Source organism: Ursus maritimus (assembly GCF_017311325.1).
Source record: "Ursus maritimus isolate PB19 chromosome X unlocalized genomic scaffold, ASM1731132v1 scaffold_X1, whole genome shotgun sequence".
In the NCBI taxonomy this organism is placed as follows: domain Eukaryota; kingdom Metazoa; phylum Chordata; class Mammalia; order Carnivora; family Ursidae; genus Ursus; species Ursus maritimus.
Genome location: NW_024423319.1, coordinates 84546557 through 84570022, shown reverse-complemented (window position 1 = coordinate 84570022; position 23466 = coordinate 84546557). Strand labels below are relative to the sequence as shown.

The following is a 23466-nucleotide window of genomic DNA, read 5'->3' as shown; positions in this document are numbered from 1 at the left end:
GGGGGGGGGGGGGGGGGGGGGGGGTGTTGAGCGCCATGGTTTTCCAGAGCCCTTTTGACTTTAAGCACCGTTTTCCTGAAACACTACAGTTCACAGTAGTAAAACAAAACGACAACGTGCAGCTAGCTCGCTTACCATGACAAGAGAGGCTTGCATAGTTCATAGTACTAACAACGAACACCTCCATGGCCCCCGTCTGAATTTGGCTGCTCTGATTTTCAATTTCTCATTCTCCCTGCCCATCACTTTATAAAACAGCGGTGACAGACTGGCTGGCTCAGGAGGGGCGCATGGGGGAGAGTACACAGACTACCCCCCCCCCACAGTGGGACCCTTGAAATCACAGAGAGCAGGGTCACCAGGGCTGCCTCTAACTGGACACGGCCTAAGAAATGACAATTAACTAACCGAAGACCTTGGGTACAGGCATCTAAAAAGTAGTGGGGAAAAATTAAACGGCAGATGTAGGAAGAAGGAAAATTCAAGAACCTGAATTTGCTCATTCAACGAACGAACTTCGCTGGAACACTTCAGCTGTGTAGGAAAGAGCACTCAGCACCTGCGAGCACTCAGTACCAAGTGGCAAGTACGGTTAGGCACAGCACAGACTTGACTCCGGAGCTGCGGGAGTGGGTGGCTGAGGAGTGAGGGCAGAGCGTGTGGGCAGGTGGCATACTGGAACTGAGTCTCAAAGCATAAGCCAGAGAATGAGCAGCCCGGGAGATGCGACTAGAGAATTACTCTCCGACCGGACCGATCACGATTCTGAAGCCTGTGAGTAGGCCTGAGTGGCCCGAGGGGCGTCGAAGTGACAGAATTAAAATGAGAGGAATCGCTTCATAATGGTGTGCGGGAAGGAAGAGCAACTCATTTTCTCTGGTAGCTGCTAGAGACGCGCTCTGGGGGGAAACGTACATTGTCCTTGGCTGAACTGTGTGGGTCCGTCTAAAGTAACAGTCCACGTGGCACCCTTGACACATAACCACAGAAGGGAGATGACTGCGGGTCACAGAGCCGCCTCCACCACCCCGCACATAGGGTGCCCCCTTCCAGGGGAAGACCGGAAGACTGGTGTCTCGAGCCAAATATGATGTAATCAGGGACAAGGACTCGGATTCGTCGTATCTGTCAAGACCACCACATATCCCGATACTGGAATTTTGGTTTGATGCACCAGGCACAAGAAGTCAGTTTGGTCTTACGGTCCCTCCTAACTCTGCACTTAAGTTTTTATCTCTTTTATGGCCCAAGTTTTCAAACAACAGATTTTTAGGAAGCTGGTAAAAGACTTTTAATTTACTTTATTAAATTAAATTAATTTAATTTAAATTAATAATTTAATTTAATTTTAAAAACAGTCTACATTTCAAAAAGATTTCCATTAAAAAGCAGCTAATGTCCTGGTGTTTAATAAGTTTAAACTTCCAATTTTCTAGAACTTTCATTCATATAAAACCCGTACTGTGCCAATCTTCACAGGCCAAACAACAACGGTGCGTCATGGTGATGCCTTCATTAATTTCTACCACAGCATGGACACACTAAAGGGAAGTAAACAATTAGGAAGATAATCTGAATAAACAAGCCTTTCCATCAATTAAATGAAGCAACACTAATAGGTCAGAAAACAATATCAGTGAACTTTATATTACACTAACCTCCTTTTGCTTATTGCTGGTACTAGAGTAGGAAGTTAGTGATAAAGTTACAGATGAGGGGACACCGGGGTGGCTCAGTCGGTTAAGCATTTGACTCTTGGTTTCAGCTCAGGTTGTGATCTCAGAGTTGTGAGATCGAGCCCCATATTGGGCTCCATGCTCTGTGGGGAGTCTCCTTGAGATTCTCTCCCTCTCCCTCTGCCCCTCTACATTTCTCTCTCTCTCAAATAAATCTTTTTTTAAAAAGTTACAGGTGAGTATAGTTAGTAATATATTTTCAGAGAGACTAAACACCTTTCTTAGACTTACACTGAATCTTTTTCTCAATAGACACGTATTTGGAGATAGTCACAGACATTGTAGTATGAAAATAATAAAACTATTTTTTGAGTGCTCTTTATTTTTTTTTAAAGATTTTATTTCTTTATTTGACAGAGATAGAGACAGCCAGCGAGAGAGGGAACACAAACAGGGGGAGTGGAAGAGGAAGAAGCAGGCTCCCAGCGGAGGAGCCTGATGTGGGGCTCGATCTCACAAGTCAGTTTGGTCTTACGGGAATGCCGGGATCACACCCTGAGCCGAAGGCAGACGCTTAACCGCTGTGCCACCCAGACGCCCCTTGAGTGCTCTTTAGAAACATGTTTGAATTAAGTGATGACCTGTTATTTATTTTTAAAAAAACATGGGGCGGTGGGGTGCCTGGATGGCTCAGTTGGTTAATGTCTGGTTCTTGATTTTCGCTCAGGTCCATGATCTCAGGATCCTGGGATCGAGTCCTGTGTCGAGCTCCGCACTCGGCAGGGAGTCTGCTTCAGGATTCTCTCTCTCCTTCTGACCCTTCCCCACCCCGCCCCGAGTGGTCTTTCTCTCTCTCTCTCTCAAATAAATAAATCTTAAAAAAAAAAATGGGGGGGGTGCCTGGCCAGCTCAGTCAGAAGAGCATGTAACTCTTGATCTTGGGGTCATGAGTTTGAGCCCCACACTGAGTGTAGAGATTACTAAAAAAATAAATAAATAAACTTAAAAAAACCTGACTAGCAAAACCAAAAGGAGAGATCATTAAAACAAATGGGGAAACCAAAGAAATCTCTGCCGGACCAGACGTGGATAAAGACCAACATGATCAGCACATTCTGTGGCCAGTGCTTTACATGTGTTAGTTCATTTAATGTTCATGATAGCCCTGGGAAATAGGTAACCCTATTCCTATTTCATGTCTGAGAAACTGCCACAGAGGAAAGAAAGTGTACCCAGGCCCCCTGGTCAGCGACTGGCAGGTCGAGGACTCAAACTCTGGCCTGCAACTCCACATCCCACACTCTTTTTCAAAAACCAGGGTGCTTCAACCAGCCGAGTCTTTGATCTCGATTCACTTAGTGTTTGGAATAAATTATGGCGGTAAGAGAGGTCAATGGTTTTTGGAACAGCGGCAGTTTTCAGAACCAGACAACTGGCTAGGCTGTACTATCCAATATGATAGCTACTAGGCACATGTAGCTATTTAAATTTAAGTTACTTAACATAAAATAAAATTTTAAAGTCAGTACTTCAGTTGAACTACCCCTCATTTCGAGGGGAAGCCACATGTGGCTACTGGCTACCACACTGGACTGGGCATAGAACACAGAACATTTCTGTCATCTCACTGATCTAGAGGACACCCACGTGGCGTGGTACAGTTGTGTGGTGGGGAGAATCTTAGTATCTGTAAAATCATTCCTGTCCAGAATGTTAGAGGGCATCATAAATGTTGGCCTTTCCACCTCCACTACTGGGACAGGACCATCTCTTTCTCCATAAGTTCTTTGCCTACAATGTCCTCTCAATGGTTGACATCAGAGGAAATAATAATAAATAATGATTTAATTATAGGTTCCAACTTGGAAAAGGGAGGTCTTTTTGTTTGTTTCTTCTTGAGTTGCAGAGCGGGGTGGGCATATAATAATTCCACTTTAAAGAGGTGGTTCGACTAACACTCGAAAAGTACAAGGTAAGAGATTTATGAATAGGAATCAGGTCACAGTGTATTGTCACGCAGGAATACTGAGCAAAAAAGGAGTTTACAAGGACAGTACATTCACTGCAGGTACCGCGTGCCTTTCCACTAAGAAAAGGTCTTATTTAAATGAAATGTGATTTCCTAAATGAAGTGAAAGCACAACACCGAGGAAGAAGACCGTCTAAGTGTAAAAATTATGGCTATATTAGACATTCTAAAATGAAAGACAAAAGGGAAATACAGGCAGAAGCAATGCAAGTGTCCATTGTGGATGGATGCGTAAACAGAATGTGGCGTAAACGCATAGGGGAATATGACTCAGTGTTGAAAAGGAAGGAATCTCTGACACGTGCTACCACACAGATGAACCGTGAAGACATTATGCAGAGTGAAATAAGCCACACATAAAAACACAAGCACGGCATGATTTCACCTTCTGCAAAGTAGCTAGGGTAGTCACACTCACAGAGACAGGAAGAACGGTGCTTGCTGGGGACTGGAGGGAGATGCAAATGCAGGAGTTATCATTTAATGTGTACAGAGTTTCGGTTTTGCAAAATGAAAATGTTCTGGAGGTTGGTTGCACGACAGTGTGAACAGACTTGACACTGCCAAACTGTACACACTTAAAAATGATGAAGATGGTAAAATTTGTTATGTATTTTTTAGCACAACACAAAAACAATAAGGGGGTGCCTGGGTGACCCAGTCAAGCATCTGCCTTCGGCTCAGGTCATGATCTCGGGGTCCTGGGATCGAGCCCCGCATCAGGCTCCCTGCTCAGCGGGGCGCCTGCTTCTCCCTCTGCCTCTGCCCCTCCCCTGCTCACGCACACACGTACACACGTGCATGCCAGCCCCCCCAAGGAAATAAAATCTTAATAACAATAATAACAACAACAACAAAAGGGAAATGCACACCTTTCTTCGAAAAGCCACCTAACTCTATGAGACCACTTCCTGAACTCTTCCGTCAGCATTCCACGCTGACTCGACAGTATCCCTACTGCAGCCCAAGCTGAGGGTTGCTCTGAACGTTTTAAGATGGAGCTCATGGGATGTTGTGATGACAAAGCCTAATAGGCAAAATACCTGGGTCAGTGGCAGAGATGATGGCTCCAAAAAAGAGGCAGTCCGTGTAGTAGAATTTATCGGAGAGCTGTCCCACGGTCCTCATGAGCCTCGCCACACCGTACATGAGGTTTCTGTAAGGAGGGAAGGTGGACTGTGTCAGAGGAGAAAACGAAAACCTGGCCAATATGCGAGCAGAGCAGCCTACAGTACTGTGCTTCCAGGGTGACTGGTGGAAACCCTGGGCAGCTGCTGTGCTGGGCCGCTTCGCAGGAACACGTGCAAATCGGGTCTGGGCACCACGTCCTGGTTTGCAGTTAACGTCACCTTGCTGAAACCTCTGAACGCCACTCCATTTCTTCAAGTCGCGCTTACTGACGACTACCAAGCACAGGCCTCGATCAGCAACAACTTTAAGGCATCTGAAGCAGCTGGGTAATCGAGGAAGGGAAGGGAAAGAACGCTTCACAGTGTGTAATCGATGGCTCGTAGCAAACTGACAGGATTCTAAGGCAGTGTGCTTAAAGCCGTGGAAGTGAGCGCGTGCTGGACGAGCTAGAGAGAAAAACAAATACGGGCAGGCCGCGAAGGTCCGAGTGACCAACCTTCTCGGCCAAGAATGATTTCAAAAAAAAAAAAAAAAAAAGGGGGAAAAGGAGCAAAACTCTGTAAAAATCCTAGTAAAGTCTCAGTGTACCCATCGACATATCTGGCCTCTCATTCTCTGCAGGGGTTAAGGCAGGCCAGTGGCGGCCCTTCTCGCGCCATGCAGGATGTGACATGGTCCAAGATAGCCTCCCAAGTTAAATATTTCCACTTGGCTGGAGCACATTTCGTACAGGAGAGCTTATAAAATGGGAGGAGTGAGGAGTGTTGAAAGGCCTAGTACATGTCACTAAGGGTGTGTGTGTGTGTGTGTGTGTGCGTGCGTGTGTGTGTGTGTGGTGGCAGCTACAGGGGCTAGGGGAATAACTATAAGCACAGAATAGATTCACTGCACCCTACAGTTAACAACACTCTAGTAACAATATTCTTGCTGGTAAGGACCACGCCATGGCTCACCTTTGTATGCCGGGTGCCTAGAACAACAGACGAAGCTAGGAGCTCAGGAACTATTTCCAGAATGGAGTCCTTTGGAGAATACATAGCTATAACTTAATGCTTCCCTAGTGTGGGCCGGGCACTGTTCCAGACACTTAAACAGTTCAATTTTGATTCCCAGTAACTCTGTGAGGCAGATGTGATTTGCCTTTTGTTGCCCGTCGAAGGCTTCTTTCCCCTTCCTTTCAGACATTTCCTGAAACAACACCTGCCTCTCCATTTCCTTCGACCACAAACAGACTTGGGCGCTGGGCTTCTCGCTGGCAACCTTTTCCCATCTTGCCACCGATACCAGTCACCTAACCTGTCTCTCTTCGGTGGCTTGTCTCTCTTAAAGGACGAAGTCCAAGCCCCTCCTATTTTGGCGACACAAAAGGCCCTTCCAGCTCTCCAGCTAGTTTTTTAAACAGTAACTAAGGTCCATACTTTGCTCCGATTTCCTTAAGCTTTTGCCTTATGTCCCTTTTCTGTTCCAGAATCTCATCCAGGATCCCACATGACACTTAGTCATCACGTTTCTTTAGTCTCCTCTTGGCTGGGGTGACCTCTCCAATTTTGTGTGGTTTTGATGACCTTGGCAGTTTTGAGGAATATTGGCCGGGTATTTTGTACAATGTGCCTCAGTTGGGACTTGTCTGACCTTTTTTTCTCATGATTATACCAAGGTAATGTGTTTTGGGGAGGAAACGGGCCATTCTCATGACAAACGTCGAGGGTGCAGAGTATCGGCGTGATTTACCACTACGCTGCTGACCTTGATCATCTGGCCAAGGTGGCATCTGTCAGGTTTTCCCCACAGTAAAGCTACGCTTTCTTCCTCCATTTTCCCTGTTGTCCTCTGTGGGAGGAAGTCACTAGGCACAGCCTGCTATCAAAGCGGGAGGGGACATAAGCTCCCTCTCCTAGGGGGTGGGGGTTGACATAAATTATTTGGAATTCTTCTGCACAGGAGATGGGACACTTTTCTGCCCTGTATTTATTCATCCAATCATTTATTAACATCGGTAGAGACTCAGATGTTTACTTTATAGTTTGGGTCCAGTACAATGTTATTTATTTTGTCATTCGTTGCCCATTGGCCCTAGGGGAGCTTTCAGGTTGGCTCTGTGTCTCTTGGACATGCCCCAAGTCCTTTTGTTTGTTTTCTGGGCACTGCCTTACTTCTTGGCACTGTGATATTCTCCGTTCTTATCTTGTGTATTTGCTGCCCCAGCCCTAGAATCAGCCATTTCTGCAAGGTGCCCTGGTTCTTTTTACTGGAGAATGTTATCAGGAACCAAGATCTGGGGACTAGGTGTGAATTTTATTTCATTTTAATTTATCTGAATCTTAATTTAAATAGCTCCACATGGCTAACAGCTACCACGCTGCACAAGGTAGCCCGAGACCTTAACTGCCGTCATCATAAACATCGAAATCCTGGACCCTGGTGCTTGTCAGCGGTTGGGGGTGGTGGGAAATAGCGAGATGCTGCTCAAAGGATACAAACTTCCAGTTAGAAGAGTAACAGGTTTGGGCATCTGAGGTACATCATAATGATTACTGCTAATGATACTGAATGATCTACTTGAATTTTGCTGAGAGAGTGAGTTTCAAACATTCTCATCATAAGAAAGAAATGGTAACTATGTGACAGGATGAAGGTGGTAGCTAATACTATGGTGGCAATGATTTTGCAATTTATAAATATTTCAAATCAACACATTGTCCACTTGAAACTCACATAATGTGTCAATTGTATCTCAAAATAGTTGGGGAAAACACTGGACTCTGCAGACCCGTATGGATCTCATGTCTTTGGAAAGTGTGTTAACTTGATTAATGACAGAGGGTAACTTACCCGATAATGAAGCAGGAAACGGCAGTCCCCAAGAAAGCATAAGCCAGAATAGACCCAAGATTTCTGAAAAAGTGTCTCTGAATAAAACAAGAGGCAGGAATCACATCGTGATTTTTGATATCGAGCTTAAGAAACACAACAAAAGTCTCTTAAAAGTGAGACTTTACTTACTGCTTCCATTATAACAAGTAATAACTGAAGCTACTCCAGAATAAAGCTATTTAGCTATAAACATTGTGGTTTTAAAATATCCCTGTTCCTATTAATCACTGAGCAAGCAACGGCTTAGTCAATTTCAGGGAAAACTACTCTGATTATATTAAGTTACACTGAGAGAGAGAAAGTTTTTGTGAGTGTGTGTGTGTGTGTAAGTAGACCGATCATTTTCATAGATCTAACCCAAACTATTTTACTCTTTTACTTTAGTGATTCGACAAGTCACTTCCAGGTCTGGTGTACCTTAGATCATTACAGATAGAAGTTTGAAACTGATAAAGTATGAAAGTGCTAAGGGGCTTTCTGCTTAATTCAGTATCAGAAAACTGTGTCCTAAGTATCCGCCTCATGACATCTGAAGTGTCTCCTGATATTCTTCTGGATTAATCTTTGGAGCCTGGGAAAGAGGGCCAAGAAAGATGGAAGTGGAGAAATGAAAAATAGGTAGTTCCAGTTAAGATGGGCAAATTTATAAGTTTATATATATGTATATAAGCGTATATACTTAAACCAATATAAGATCTAGCCAACTATTCAGAAGAAAATGGCAAAATTGCAGTCCTCTCAATGCTTCTGTACATTCACTGGTTACATTAACACACACACACACACACACACACACACACACACACACGGATTTACTTCTCATAAGTCACCAGGCCTGCAGATATTCTGATGGGGAAAATCCCTGTTCCTGGAACCCTAAGCCATGGTTCTTACTCCTCAAGGCATAAGCTGTTGTCATTGGACACTCAGAACTATTTAGCAAAACCAGACAAACAAAAACCCCCAAAACATCTTAATTTGACAGGGGCCAGGAATACTTTATTTAAAAATTTTCGAAGGCAGGAGAGTCCCAGCGTGCCAACTGAGCAACATCAGGGAAGGACAGGGACTAGGAAGAACTCGGATCAAGCAGCCACCAGGCCGGGGCACCTGGGTGGCTCAGTCGGTTAAAGCGTCTGCCTTCAGCTCAGGTCATGATCCCAGCGTGCTGGGATCGAGCCCCACTTCAGGCTCCCTGCTCAGCGGGGAGCTTGCTTCTCCCTCTCCCTGCCTCTCTCCCTGTTTGTACTCTCTCTGTCAAATAAATAAATAAAATCTGAAAAAAAAAAAAAAAAAGCAGCCACCAGGAAGTGTGACCACACAGAGGGCTGTGTGTATCCTCTGCCTGTATTCTAAGCAGACAATCTGAGCCTTGGCCTCAGCTTCCCCAGTGCTTGGCCCTCTCTAAGACTGTGAAGAAGGTGTCAAGGAGCGCCTAGTGCCCCTAAGCCACCTGTTCGGAAGAGAGTCCTTCGAGGGCTTGCCACACCAACAGTCACCAAATGAGGGTGCCGCCTGTATATCTCATGGACAAGTTATGCTTGCCTTTTCTGTCAGCCACTGTCCCCGGTCTTGTCTTTTTTTTTTTTTTAAGTGAATGTACTTATCCACCTGTTTTGAAAAAATTAGATTTCAAAAAAAAAAAAAAGAATCAACAACTGTGAACCTAATTGCCTTTAAAAGCTCAATCAAGAGCTTAAATCAGGGAGGGCTAGGAGTCCATCAAGACAGAGACGTGAGACCAAGGAAACTCATGAGAAGTATCCAGGAACAGATGTTAATCCCAGAATTGCTTTCTCTTGCCACTCAGCTCTCGTTTAGATAAACGATCCCCATGGTTGGTTTGAATGCATTAAGTAAATTTGTATTCATATTTGCCCAAACAAAAAATCAGAAATATGAGGGCTGCGGATTCTCCTCCTGGAAGGTTAGTTCTCATGGAGTGTGGGGTGCTGAAGATCTGGTAGTGCTTGTGGGGCCCCAGGGAGGAAGGGGAGCCACATGCTGGGCAGCCCAGCTCTGAGCTCACAATTGCTCCAGAGCATGCACATGACAGGCGAGTCTCAGGGTCGTGTGAGAGGGACCGGTTCGGCCTAGAGCCTGGTGGAGCCTTTATCCCTGTGCATTGGGTGACGAGGCCCACGTCCCTGGTGCCTCGCTCGAGGGCACCTCGATTTTAGGACGTGCTGGATTCGGGTCCCCGGGGTGGGTGTGGGAGCAAGGGGCAATGCAAAGTGCACCATGTGGTGCGCTCCTGTGAGGTCCTGGGCTGGAAGGAAGTGGGAATGAGGGCAGTTGAGGACCCACCTGGAGAGCAGCGCACGCGTGTTAGTGGAAAGGTGGGTCTGTGCTTCTGATTGGGTTTTCAGGCAGAGGTGAATCTGAGCCCTAGTCTGTGGGCTTGGGGAGAAACTGGATCCTGTGGGTGGTCGAGGGGTCCAGATGCGGGGGGATCAGGTGTGCACTACAGCTCCTGGGCCGGGAGACCTGGGCGCGGGGACGAGGTGGGTGAGGGTGCACCTGTAGCAGGACCAGCACTGTTGGGAGGCCTTCTCGGCTGCAGTCTGGTTGAGTGGGGGTCTGAGCGGCCCCAGTGTGCAGGCCGGGGCGCAAGCATTGGCTGCACACAGAGCACGCCGCTTTTAGCACTTATCATCCACACAGCAAGGTCCCGTGCTCAGGTCCGGACGCTGCCGGATGACACACGAGCTGACAACCTGCACACAGACGCTGGACCTCCAGCCCCTCCACGCGGCCACCGCGCTGGATGCGGGTCTTCGCCCGGGGCCCGCCCGCATGGGGAGGAGCNNCTCGGCGTCCGCGCGGAGGTCCAAGAACCCAGCTCCACACTGCCCAGGGATTCTCTCGTGGCCTCATTTGTCTCAGAGATGGCTCCAGCGCGCACGTGAGGGTGTTTTCAATCACAGATTTGTTTGAAAATGAACAAGCGAAAATATTTTAAACGGGCAACGGTGGGTGTTTGATTTGTGATCATGGACTCGAGTCTTTGAAACTGTTACCTTAAATGTGTATTTGTTGATATACAAAGATATCTTTGACCCGTATAAATAAAAGCGGTTATCACACACACACACACACAAATTAGGAATATAAATCTGCCACCCCAAATATACCCATAACATATTCTAAAACCACACACACACACACACACACACACACACACACAATTACCCATCGCCATTCATATTTGCTGATACGAGCTGGAATTTTACACAAGAGAGGTATGCCGTGTCACTTATTTGTGTATTATTGTGTATATTGTGTATTATTACACCTAGTGCTTGACTCTCTACTGCACAGTTTATGAAGTACTTTTACATAGAGTAGCCCATCCAGTTCTCACAGCGACCCCATCACGACGGTGCTATGGGGACCACTGTGCGTGAGAGACGTCTAAGGCTCGAAGGTGCGGTGTGAGCCGCTGGGAGTCATGGATCCGCCAAACGGCAGCGCCAGAACTGGAAAGAGGGTCTTTGGAGCGCAGGGCATTACACTAACCGCACCAGCCACCTTCTCGACTCCTACCACATCCTGTTCTGGAAGAAAGTACGGTACCTCTAGTCCTAGTCCTGGGTGCTAGCAGAATCCTAGGCCTTTCATCTTCTTAATTGCCAGTCATGTATGGATCCCAAGGCCATGACTGCTTCAGTCTCCCCTACTTTTCCCTCTCTGTTCGAGGATGGCAAAAAAAGACAAAGGAGATGATGTGCCCTGGTAAAGTCTTCAAGAATATGAGCCTAAGATCAGAATGAGAAGGTGTACCATTCTAAGACTTGCATTTCTACTCCTTCTCCCATTCCTCACTGATGAATATTACCATGAGACAGAGAGACAGAGAGACCGAGAGAGAGTTTGGTGGGAGAAGTTCACAAAACATGAAGGCTTCTATAGGTGAATTCTTTCCCTGACAACGGGCCCCGGAAGCAAACGGAGCGGTAGCACAAAATCAAAGCTAATTCCCATGATACTTTTTCAAGTTAGGGGGGAAAAAAAAGGCCCAGGTCTGCGTGACAACTATATGTGCGTAGGTCAAAGGGTCTGAATATATCTGTTTCCATACCCGCAGTGAAGTGGTGGAATGGTTATTATACATTTAACTGACGGCAGCTTTAATCACAGATGGCAGAACCATATAAGAACCAACGATTTCAGTGCCACCATAAGGACTCTTTAAAAAGGAAAGAGACTGAACTAATAGCAGGTAGCCTGAAAGACTGGCATTTCAAAAACAACTTAAATTGGTAACTGGCAAAGCCTGTTATTTGTTTTTCTTCTGGGAAAATGAGGCTGACAGAGGGAAGGCTCTGCAAAACCTTCGGTGCTTTTCAGCCATTAGAATGGCTTTCACAACCAGTGGTTTGGTTTCATTTTAAAGCAACTATGACCTTGATGATATGTTAAGATTAGTTCATTAAGTTGCCAAATTATTCATCACCCATTTGATCGGATAAGGAGTTCCCAAATTCTTCACTTAGATAGAGAATAACATTATTTGTACCCATAAAATCATCTGTGATCTGTGACACGTCAATAGGTGACATACAGATTTAGAGACTTTGGCAACCCCATAGAGTAGGCAGGAAAAGGACACATCTTTTGGTAGAGAAAACCTAAATCCGGAGGGAGAGTAGGACAGATAAGGACAGCTTTTGTATTAATTGTTTATTTTGGAGTAACTACACATTCACAGAAATTGCAAAGATAGATAGTATAGAGGGGCCCCATGTGCCTCCACCAGATTTCCTCCACTGGTTATACCTTATATAATCATAGCACAAGATCAAATCCAGGACGCTGACTTTGGGACAAAGTGTGTGAATACTTCTGTGTCATTTTATCACATGTGTAGATTCATGGATCCACTGCCGTGATCAAGACACAGAACTGTGCCATCACCACTAAGACTTCCTCTACAGTCACCCCCCGCTTAGTCCCCACCATCCCTAACCCACGGCAGCCACTAATTTGTTCTCCATCCCTATACTTTGGTCATGCCTAAAATGCTATATAAATGAAATCATACAGTACGTGACCTTTTGAGGTTAGATTTTTTTTTTCCACTCAGCGTAATGCCTTTGAGGCCCATCCACGCTGTTGTGTATATCAGTCATTTGTTCCATTTTATCGCCGAGTTGTATTCCATGGTATGGCTGTGTGTTGAACCACGCGCCCACGGCAAGACATTTTGGTTGTTTCCAGTTTGGGGCTATTACAAATAAAATTGCTATGAGCAATTACGCACGGACTTTTGTGTGAACGCAAGTTTTCGTTTCTCTGGGAGAAATCCTCAGTAATAAGATTGTGGGGTCATATGGTATTTTCAACTTCAGTTTTGTAAGAAACTATGAAACTGTCTTCCAGAGTGGCCACGCCAGTTTACGTTCCTACCGGCAATGTAGGAGCGCTCCAGATTTTCAAATCACTGATGATGAGACAACTATAGTCTCCGAGTGGGTGCAGAACACAGTAATAAGCAACGTGGGAGAAGGGAAAAACTAGAAAATTATGTAGGTCCGTTAACACAGAGATCCCCACGCTCTAAGAAACACTGGCAAAAAATCTCTTACCTTCTTTAAACTGTAGCCAGCGTGGAAAATAATTGGAGGCAGAAGGATGTTGAAAAAGACCTCCGGATCAAACGTTACCTGAAAGTTTGAAAAGAAAAAAGTCAGGGGTAGGGGGGTGTCTGACTGGCTCAGTTGGTACAGCATGCGACTCTTGATCTCAGGATCATGAGTTCAAGTCTTGCGTCAGGCACGAAGCCTACTTAAAAAAAGAGAGAGAAAAGTCAATTTCTAGTTTAATACCAGTTGGTGCTATAATATCTGCTTAATATTAAGCCACTGACTGAAGTTTGAATATTTGAAGCAAATAAGATAAATGTGAGAAATCGCGGACTCATCACAAGAGAGATGTCACAGTTCCCCTGTGGATGGCCATGTTCTTCTCCATACAGCACTCTGACTCCTGCTCTTGGTGTGCTGTTTAATATATATTAAGAAATAACAGTTCAGTGCAATTTTGAGGACTCACAGAAAGCTTCCAGCCAATGTTTTTTAAACGACAAATAAAAACATCTTGATTTTTTATCAAGCCTTTATAAAGGTTCAACTGCAATAAAAGATGCTGTCATGATTCTTTATTAATTTTCTGTATCCTCCCACAGAACCGTTTCTGACACTGTTCTAATGAATTTAAGTCTCTCTTGAGTGACCAGCCTTTTGTGAGACCTGATGTGGCCTGGATCAGAGTCGCCAATGACGCTGGCGGCTTTCTCAACATCAACATATGCAACTAATGAGTCATCGAACTTTACATCAAAAAAAATAAAAATTAAAAAAAAAAAGGAAAATTCGGCAGCTCGGGGGTGACTGAAATTACTTTGTAGGCTCGATACCCAGAAATCCCTCTGAAACTATTAAAAAGCAAAATCTTATCACATCCAGAAAAGAATTAAACAGTCTATATAACTCCTAAACTTTTTAAAGAATTTGTTCACGTTGGTAGATTGATCGGCTCTTACTGAAATTAATTTTAAAGCTTTACTCTAATTATTAAAAGTCAAGTTAAGGGGTGCCTGGGTGGCTCAGTCAGTTAAGTGTTTGACTCTTGATTTCAGCTCACGTCATGATCTCAGGGTCATGAGATCGAGCCCTGTGTGTGGGCTCCATGCTGGGCACGGAGCCTGCTTAAGATGCTCTCTCTCCCTTCCCTCTGCCCTTCCCCGCACCGCTCTCTGTCTCTTACAAAAAAAGTCAAGTTAGCACGTCTCTTTAAAAACTGGGAATGTTAACCAGCCTAATTAAAAGCGAAATGGTTCTCACAAATTATGTTTTCTTCGATCTTCTTGCTGAAGACAGGAGTAGTGTGAAAAATGAGGAACGTCAGAATGAGAAGGGGCTTTGGACAATACCCAGTATGAGGACACTGGGGCCACAGTCACGTGGGAATGAGCACAAGAGTTTCCTGCCACCTACTCCAATACCATGCACCAAGCCGCCTCGGCACGTCTCTCCTCCCCTCGGCTAACAACGATGATCTCGGCCTTGTCTGCTCTCCCACCTTTGCTTTGTGCAGCAAAAGTTTAAACAGAACGGAGGTGAATCAACCTTTTCCTAAAGGTAACAGGAGCAAAAGTCAGCATCACCTTCTATTATGATCTTAAAGATGGAAATGGGTTGGATTCTTTTCCCTTTTCTCCCCCATCCTATCCAGTACAGACTCAAGCTGCCATTTCAAAACAGCCATGAGCATGGCGATTATATGGAATATCTTTCTCGGTTGCATTTAATTTCACAAATGTTTATGGAACTCCCCGGCATTCTGATGAGGGTTGAGAGCAAAGAGTTCACTAGGACTGCCTTTAAGGACACAGAGAAGATGGGCATGTTTAATGCTCCAGATTGAGACTAATTTTCCTTAAGGATTAGGGTAGATCTGAAAACAATAATAATTTAATTTGTGGAGCATAGGCTATACCCTGCCTTTGATTGCAAGCCTTTGCATACGTTAGCCTTGTTCTATGTGAAAAGAGACTCCCTACAACCAGGATCACCCAGAGTTTAGACAGAAGTCTCCTGCTGATAAGCCTGGGTCTACAGGGTAAGAGAGTATATGTGGATAAACACAGATCTCTTGCTTCTCTTGGAAATCACCTGAGTGAAGAGATATATGATCCTTTTGTCGTGTATTTTAGCTACCCTGAGCATCAAATGAAAAATAGTGCCTGGACTCAAATTCTAAGACAACAAGGTATCCCTCCCCCAAAGATTCATTAAGCCTTTGGCATTACTCACCAATGAGAATGGGCACTAAATAAGTATTTGTAGAATACGGCAAAAGAACCAGGAAGAACTAAGACTTACAATTGGGGACACTGAATAAATGAGCTTAAAGTGAAACCAATCTCTTTTTTTTAAAGATGTTTACTTATTTATTTGAGAGAGGGAGAGACTGATAGAGTAAGAGTTGGGGGGAAAGCAGAGGGAAAGGGAGAAGCAGACTCCCCGCTGAGCAGGGAGCCCAATGCGGGGCTTGATCCCAGGATCCCGGGATCATGACCTGAGCCGAAGGCAGAAGCTTAACTGACTGAGCCACCCAGGCACCCAGAGTGAAACCAATCTTATTTTAAGAAAGAAACAACCCCATCCTTAAACCATAACAAGAGACATAGTAAAGAAGAGATGGGGGTGGAGAGACAGACTGAGTGGTGACGTACAAACCCGCTGCACAACATGGCGGCCCACATCAGCTCCTGATCCTAACAAAGCTGACAGGCTCAAGTTCACATCTGGTTCATTCTTCTCCTCATCATAGCCCCAAAGCTTCCTAGCAAAACTGGGAGCCAGGAATGTTACCCATGCTCCAGGAGTCTGAAAGGATTTCTCTCCACAAGGCCGGGATGGAATCAGAAAGTCACAAACCATGTCAGGACCCCAGTGGCAGAGTGTTCCCCAGCTCACCTTCCTCAGCATGTCATTCTGCTCTACACTGTTGATCTTGCCAGGGCTGATTTCTCCTTTCAGGGTGTATTCGAAGAACTTCCCGCTGACATTCACTAATAAGGTGCTGAAGGCCCTGTCTTCCTGAGTACAGCTGAGTGACTTGTCATGACCGCTGGAGGCAGGGGTGCCGTACCTCAGGATCACCCCAACGATGAGCCCTGAAACAGAGTGGGGGGAAAAAAACACAAAACATCAGGCCTGCGGAAGGACAGAAAGAGCATGGACAGGACGACACGGTCGATTTGCAACAACTAAGAAACGCAGAAGTAATCTTCGAGCCCGGACATGAAATGCATGCAGCCGCACGGTCCTTCCGAAGGGTTAACATCCTCTGGCATGAGTCCCTCATCCACCAGGAGGACAAGGTGGGACAGTACCTTTCCTGGTTATTATGGCACTGAGTATTTTTCCCAAGTGCTCGTGTCTCATTTCTCAGGCTTCTGGTAGAGGAAGATGGAATGATAAGAAGCAAAGTCTTTTCTGCCAAGGACAGCACAAAGCAGAACGGCCGGGCTTTGATCTGGACCAGCAACAGCCCTTAGCCCAGTCCTGTGGCCATCTGCCAGCAAGGACCAGGCCACAGGAATTTCTAGCTCCTAAAAATGCAACTTGCTTTGCCACACACCAGAGGAAGGGGGGAAGAAATGACAGAAAGAAAAGAAATGCTTTTGTTGAGGTCATTTCAAGTACTGGGTATCATGGAGGAAGTAATTATATCCCTCGGGGAGCTGAACACCACAGTGCAAATTTTTATGATCGTGATTCAAGGAGTGTAGAGCTGTCTTCTTGGAGCTGTGGCTACGATACAACTAAAATAATGAGCTGCAAGTCTTTAAGTCTCATTCCGTTCTTAGGTGGGGTTTCCCATTAGGGAAAAAAAAAAACTCAACAAGATTGTGTATAAGCATGTGATTCCACTGCAAAGGAGTGTTGCTCCCTTGGTCCTGGACAGGAGTCCCACATGCCACAGTAAAAGTGAGTGACATGTGAAGAAAACATAAATTGCCACAAGACACTTTCTACAGTTATCTCTTAGGAGGAGGATTTCCAGCTTCTCTCTATATTCAGTTCTTTGCTAGCACTCTTAGAATGGTAAAAATGCTCCCCCCCCATCTCATTTTGCCATTAATGGAGAAAGTTCCATGAGAAAAAGAATGTTCTATGTTTACTATATTCTATAATGTCTCTTATCACCAAGGCATATGAGAACTCACAAGACGTTGTAGAAAAACAAATAATAAGTAAAATCTAGAAAAATACAGTTTTTAGGCCAAACTCCGTACTGCATTATTATTATTATTATTATTATTATTAAGCCACTTTTAAAACCTTTAAAGGTGGAGAAGGAAAAGCCAGCCTTTAAAGAAAAACATGCTGGTCGTTACCAAAAAAAAAAAAAGAAAAAAGAAAAAAAAAGATGTTGTCTTTAGGAAAAAAACAATAAAAACCCCATAATGCAGATTGTTCTGGTCATCAGGTCATGGGGCATGCACTTGAGGTCTTCAGCACCGATCTTTTGTTCAGGTCTTATTGCTGGCATTGCATATTCATTTCTTTTCGTTGGGTGACTAATTGGGATGATGTTGGAGCTGGTAAGCTAGCACTTAGTGTCTCCCTGCTCAGCCTTGGAATGGACTTCCCAGCTGCGGTCTCTCGGCCATCTTGTGGTTGAGGGTTTCCTGGGTGTCTGTGCTGGTAACTGAAGTTGGGGAGGTCCCTACACTGAGGTGGCTGCTGACCCTGGGTCCCTTCTCCTTGATTTTCCTGCTCCTCTTCATGGCTGTCCTAGAGAATCACAGTCTCTAACCCTGATGGATACTCTGTCTCCCTGGTCTACCTTGTTCTCTCGTACCTTGGTTGCCAGCGCCCTTCTCCCTACATAGGAGGCTTGGAAGACTCTGGTCAATGCTCAGAGGGTCTCTGTATAGAGTAAGGTGTGCGCTGCTGGGCCTGGCGTCCTTTTACTTTTTCCCCGTTCTCTGTAACATTTGCTGCCTCTGCACCCTTTTCTCCAACAAGAATATCGAACCACATATTTTCTCTACCCTCTGCACTGGGAAGGTGCTTCCTAGGGGTTCTTCCTCTTTATGGTAGTCTAGAGGACAAGTATATATCACTTGGTGTCATTCCTGTGGATGAAACCAGATCCATTTCTGACACTGAACCATTTTACTATTCCTTACACTTTGGTCGTGATGACCTTCTTGTCCCTGCCGTGGGCCACCACTCCCTCCACCCTGCCCACGGAGCCACGCTGGGTGGTGGCAGTGCTGAGGAGGGGTGATGGGAGGCCGCTGGGCCTCAGCCCTGCTGCTCGGGGTTGCAGTGATGGGGACAGTGACCGGGGCTGGCTGTGGCAGCTAGAGCTCCTCCCTGGGTGGGATGGTGATGAGGTCGCCAGAGCAGGGTTCTGCTCAAAGCTCTCTGGGGTTGCTGCTCTCCACTCCAGATGGAACTCGTATTTTTTTTTTTTAATTTCTTCACTCCCTGGTCAGGCAGTTATTTTCTGGTCAAGTTTTACATGACAAGAGACAATTCCATGGCCCTTCAACACTCATGTAATACAGGATGACCTGCAGAGTCTGATTAACTGTCACATGATTTAACTTCAGTGTCTTCATCAGGAAACCAAAGTAGGTCATTTACAGAAGACTATCTTCCTCCCAAATCAATAGCTGCTTCCCATAACTCACTGTTTCTTTACGGTATGAGCCTCATTATTAGTGGGGGTAACTAGAAGGTAAACCATGCTAGCACAGGGTCTTCACGATGACTACCACTTCAATGAAAGAGGAGGTGTGATACTGTCATTTAGAATAGGAAATCTATATATTTGGTCTTTGTCCCAATCTCCTGATACACAGATCCTAAAACCCTTGGAATCAGGGAGAGGTTAAGTGTCTTTTTGTATGCTAGTGAGATGACTGGTGGCTGGGGGCTCCTGGATTATCCTCAGGATGGGAGCTGGTTGCCAAGGGAACCAACCTGATGATTACAGAGTTGAAAAATTAAGCCCCGCCCCAAAACTCCAGGGAGAGGAGAGGGGCAAGAGGTAGAGTTAATCACTAATGGCCAATGATTTAATTAACCATGCCTAAGTAGTGGAGTCTCCACAAAAGTCCCCAAAGGATGGGGGCTCAGAGAGCTTCCGGGTTGGTGAACGTGTGGAGGTGTGGGGAGGGTGGTGCGCCCAGAGACGGCACGGAAGCTCCACACTCCTTCCTTCATATCTTGCCTACGTAGCTCTTCCACCTGACTGTTCCTGAGTTATATCCGTTTATAATAAACCTGCAATAGAATAAATCAACTATCTTCCTGAGTTCTTTGAACCATTCTACAAATGACCGAACCTGAGGAGGGCGTCATGGGAACCTCGGATGTGTAGCAGCTGGTCGGCCAGAAGTGCAGGTGACCACCTGGAACTTGTGATTGACATCTGAAGCTGGGGGGGGGGGTCTTGTGGGACTGAGCCCTTCACCTGTGGGAGCTGAGGCCATCTCCAGGTAGTGTCAGAATTGAGTTGAATCATAGGACACCCAGTCACTACCCAGTTGGAGAATCGCTTGGTGTGGGAAAATCCCCACGCATCTGGTAACAGAAGTGTTGGGTGTGAGTATTGTGTAAAGGGGAAAGAGGAGTTTTTTTCCTTATTGGAGTTTCATATTTGCTGACAAATTCCTCAATTACAGGAAATGCCCTTGCACTCTCTCCCAGTAACCATTACCATCATACTAGAAGTGCTATTAACTGACGGATTTTGTTTGCATATACTGATAAAATGTTTCCCTTTCTACCTGGGCCCAGTGCACCCATTTTAAAGATGGGAGACCGTGAAGGTGATGCTGCTGCCCCCTTGTGGGAAAACGTGGCAACATAAAACACCACAGCAAAGACACAAGGTCAACACCATGCTAATAGTTTTGACCAAAACGATACCAAGCAACAGGTGGACTTTGAGTTACTCAAGTAGACTCTGAGTTACTCCTCAAGCATCTTAGATTCATATTTATTATCACTGTAGTTCATGGCACAAAGGAACAAAGTCACTGCTACGATATTAAGTTCATGTTTACTGTCTTCCACTTCAAGAAAGAGTAAGACATTAGGACTGTGGAGGTGCATTCTGGTAAGAAAAGGATAAAGGGGGCCCCTGGGTAGCGCAGTCGTTAAGCGTCTGCCTTCGGCTCAGGGCGTGATCCCGGCGTTCCGGGATCAGGTCCCACATCGGGCTCCTCCGCTATGAGCCTGCTTCTTCCTCTCCCACTCCCCCTGCTGTGTTCCCTCTCTCGCTGGCTGTCTCTCTGTCACATAAATAAATAAAATCTTTAAAAAAAAAAAAGGATAAAGGTGTAGAAAAAACATGAATGGCATATTTTTATCTGCTAGATCTGGAAGACATCTGCTGATTGGGGAACTATAAAAAAGTCCTAACTATAAGGAATTAAAACACAACATTAAGCTTTTTTTAAAAGCTCAAAAGAGTCAGTATCCACAAAAACAAAATGATGGAGATCAACAGAGGCACTGAAGATTTTACTGGATCAATATCACGGCGTTCTGGATTACAAAGAGAAATAACCTATTATGGACATGGGCCAGAAAAGGAGCACAGAAGATGTCAGCTGCCGAAGAAAACGAAACCACTGACTTCACAAGTATATGAGTAACATCAGGGAAGAATGTAGTTTTAAACTTTTACAGAAAGCAAAGATGGATGAAATTCCTTTGACACCTGATAGGGCTTAAAACAAGATGGTGAACTTCAAAGACACAAAAATTCAAGACTTCCTCAGGAAAGAAAAAATTAAGACTTTCACCTTGGAGGTACGGAAACAACTCACTTTGCGACTGTATTAGCATATTGTGCTTGTGATGTACAGCGGCCACCGTTTCTAATTTTTAAAAGAAAGACCAACCCCCCTCCCATATACATGATACACACACACACACACACACACACACACACACACACCCCATCCAAAAACTGCTGGTATGAGGAAGGAATTTAATTATGGACAAAGTGTGGTTCAAAAACCCCACGCAGCCGTTAAAGAAACTAGGCCCCATGAATTGAGTGCCAGTTCCTGCTTTTGTGACTGAAGCTGTTGGGAGGACAGTTGAACGAGTCGACACTCGGCTAGCTGTAATTCTAGACAGCCATCCACCTGCTGTAATATTTAGATGTCTCTATTAATAAGCCTTTGTTAAGGAGTTGGGGAACAGGTGCATGGATGCACTGTTCTCTAATGAGGTTTCACTTCCACTGTATGAGCAACTGGGAGCAGATGATCACCAGTTCGGTCTGGCTACCACTGTGGGCTTGTTTACAGCACACACAGGTTGTTCTGAGCTTGAAAGCTTCAGCTGAAATTCTGAGAAAAGAAAGCACCCCGTTCCACACCCAGTTGCACAGTGTGAGAAGAAAGTGAACATAATTTTGAAACATTTCCATTTGTAATCACTCCCTATTTCCTACTCTCAGCCCCAGGCAACTACTGATCAACTTCCTGTCTCTATAGATTTGCCTGTTCTGGACATTCCATATAAATGGAATCATAAAATATATAGTCTTTTGTGTCTGGCTTCTTTCGCTGAGTGTAATGTTTTCAAGGTTCTTCTGTGTGGAGGGAAAGTATCAGTACTTCATTACTTATGAGTGCTGAATAGCAGTCCATTGTATGAATATACCATATTTTGCTTATCCACACACCCGTTGATACACATTTGGATTGTTTCCACTTTTTTGCTATTATAAGTAATGCTGCTCTGGATATTTGCATACAAGTTTCTGTGGACATATGTTTTCATTTCTTTAGGGTAGTTACCCAGGAGTGGAACTTCCAGGTCATATGGTAAATCTATGCTTATTATTTTAAAAAACTGCCAATTTTTTTTCCACTTGGGAAACTGTGTACCTTGAGAGTCACCCAAGTAGTGAATTAATACTCACTCCTTTTGGCTGTTGACTAGTACTCCATTGCATGAATATACAAGAGTTTCTTTATCCATTCACCTGTTGAGGGATAGCTGGCTTGTTTCCAGCTTTGGCTACCACAAGTTAAGTTGTTCTGAACACCCATGAACAGGGTTTTACGTGAATGTGTTTTCCTTTCTCTAGAGTAAATACCCACAGTGGGACTGCTCGGTCACAGGGCAAGTGTGTGTTTAACCTCATTAGAATCTCCCAAGCCATTTCTCAGAGTTACTATGCCATTTTGTGACAACCCCTTTCCCCCAAGCATTGTATGAGAGTTCTAGTTGCTCTACATCCGATAACTTTTGATAATATACCAGAAAACCTCTGAATCACCAAACAGCCAGCCTGGGAGTAATACTACCCTGACAGAGGATGACTTTGATGAAAGAAATAAACTGAGTCCATAGCTCATTAAGACATAAGTTCTGTTTTGTCCCGTCCAGTATATGAGACACTAAAATAGTGAAAATCAAGCCCATCAGTCAAGAGTTTGACCTCCAATCCAATGTCCCTCTTCTCCAGCAGCTGACATTCCAGAGATTTTAATAAGACCAAGATGGAATACGTCTTTGTGATTCAAAACCACCATCAGTTATAAGTAGCTTCGCCAAATATGGAATGTCACAGGAATAAAAAGAACAAAATGATTTTAGGTCTTAGATATCTCTTAACAAAACTAGACATGGGGAAATCGTTACACTGTCCCATGAAGCTCTTGGGTAAGCCACCACAAAAACCTTCCCATCCTTGCTGTGCCATACAGCACTTCTCCACACGTGACCATATACCATATAACCTTCTGACAATCCTTACAAAATGAAGATCCTCATTCTAGTGTAGAATGAAAGAGTGGAAGAGCCTTTCAGTGAAAACTAGGACCAAGGAAGCAGACTTGGGCTCCATGACTGAACTTTCAACTAGAGGAGGCCAATATGGTACCCAAGTGTAGGCGGATTACACTTGCCTCACTCTAGGTGGGGCCTATGCTGGCTCAATACTTCCAGGGCTGGAGGGATTATTTCTGCCTAATCCAGGGTTACAGTCTCAGGAATCCCATTACTGCCACACCCCTAAACCACGCTCTCCAAGCTCTGCCACTAATCAGTGAGACATTTTGACCTGGCTCCTTTATCTCCCAGTTGGTTTAAAATTTTGGTAGGGAACAGAGTATCACTAATTCAACCCCTTGAATGCCAACAGTGTAGATGACCACCCATATTCTTAAACACATTTTCTTCAAAATACTTTTAAAAT

At 44.9% G+C, this 23466-nt stretch overlaps 1 protein-coding gene across 2 annotated transcripts in view; it reads right to left on the bottom strand.

Moving 5' to 3' along the window:
- Positions 1 to 23466, bottom strand: part of SLC9A7 (solute carrier family 9 member A7) — a 126995-nt gene that overhangs the window by 50723 nt on the left and 52806 nt on the right. For both annotated transcript variants that reach the window (XM_040632600.1, XM_040632606.1), the window contains exons 2-5: positions 16194 to 16393; positions 13299 to 13376; positions 7669 to 7745; positions 4749 to 4861 (exon numbers count right to left, since the gene is read on the bottom strand). In XM_040632600.1, the coding sequence (XP_040488534.1) occupies positions 4749 to 4861; positions 7669 to 7745; positions 13299 to 13376; positions 16194 to 16393 (468 nt within the window). The remainder of the gene's footprint in view (positions 1 to 4748; positions 4862 to 7668; positions 7746 to 13298; positions 13377 to 16193; positions 16394 to 23466) is intronic.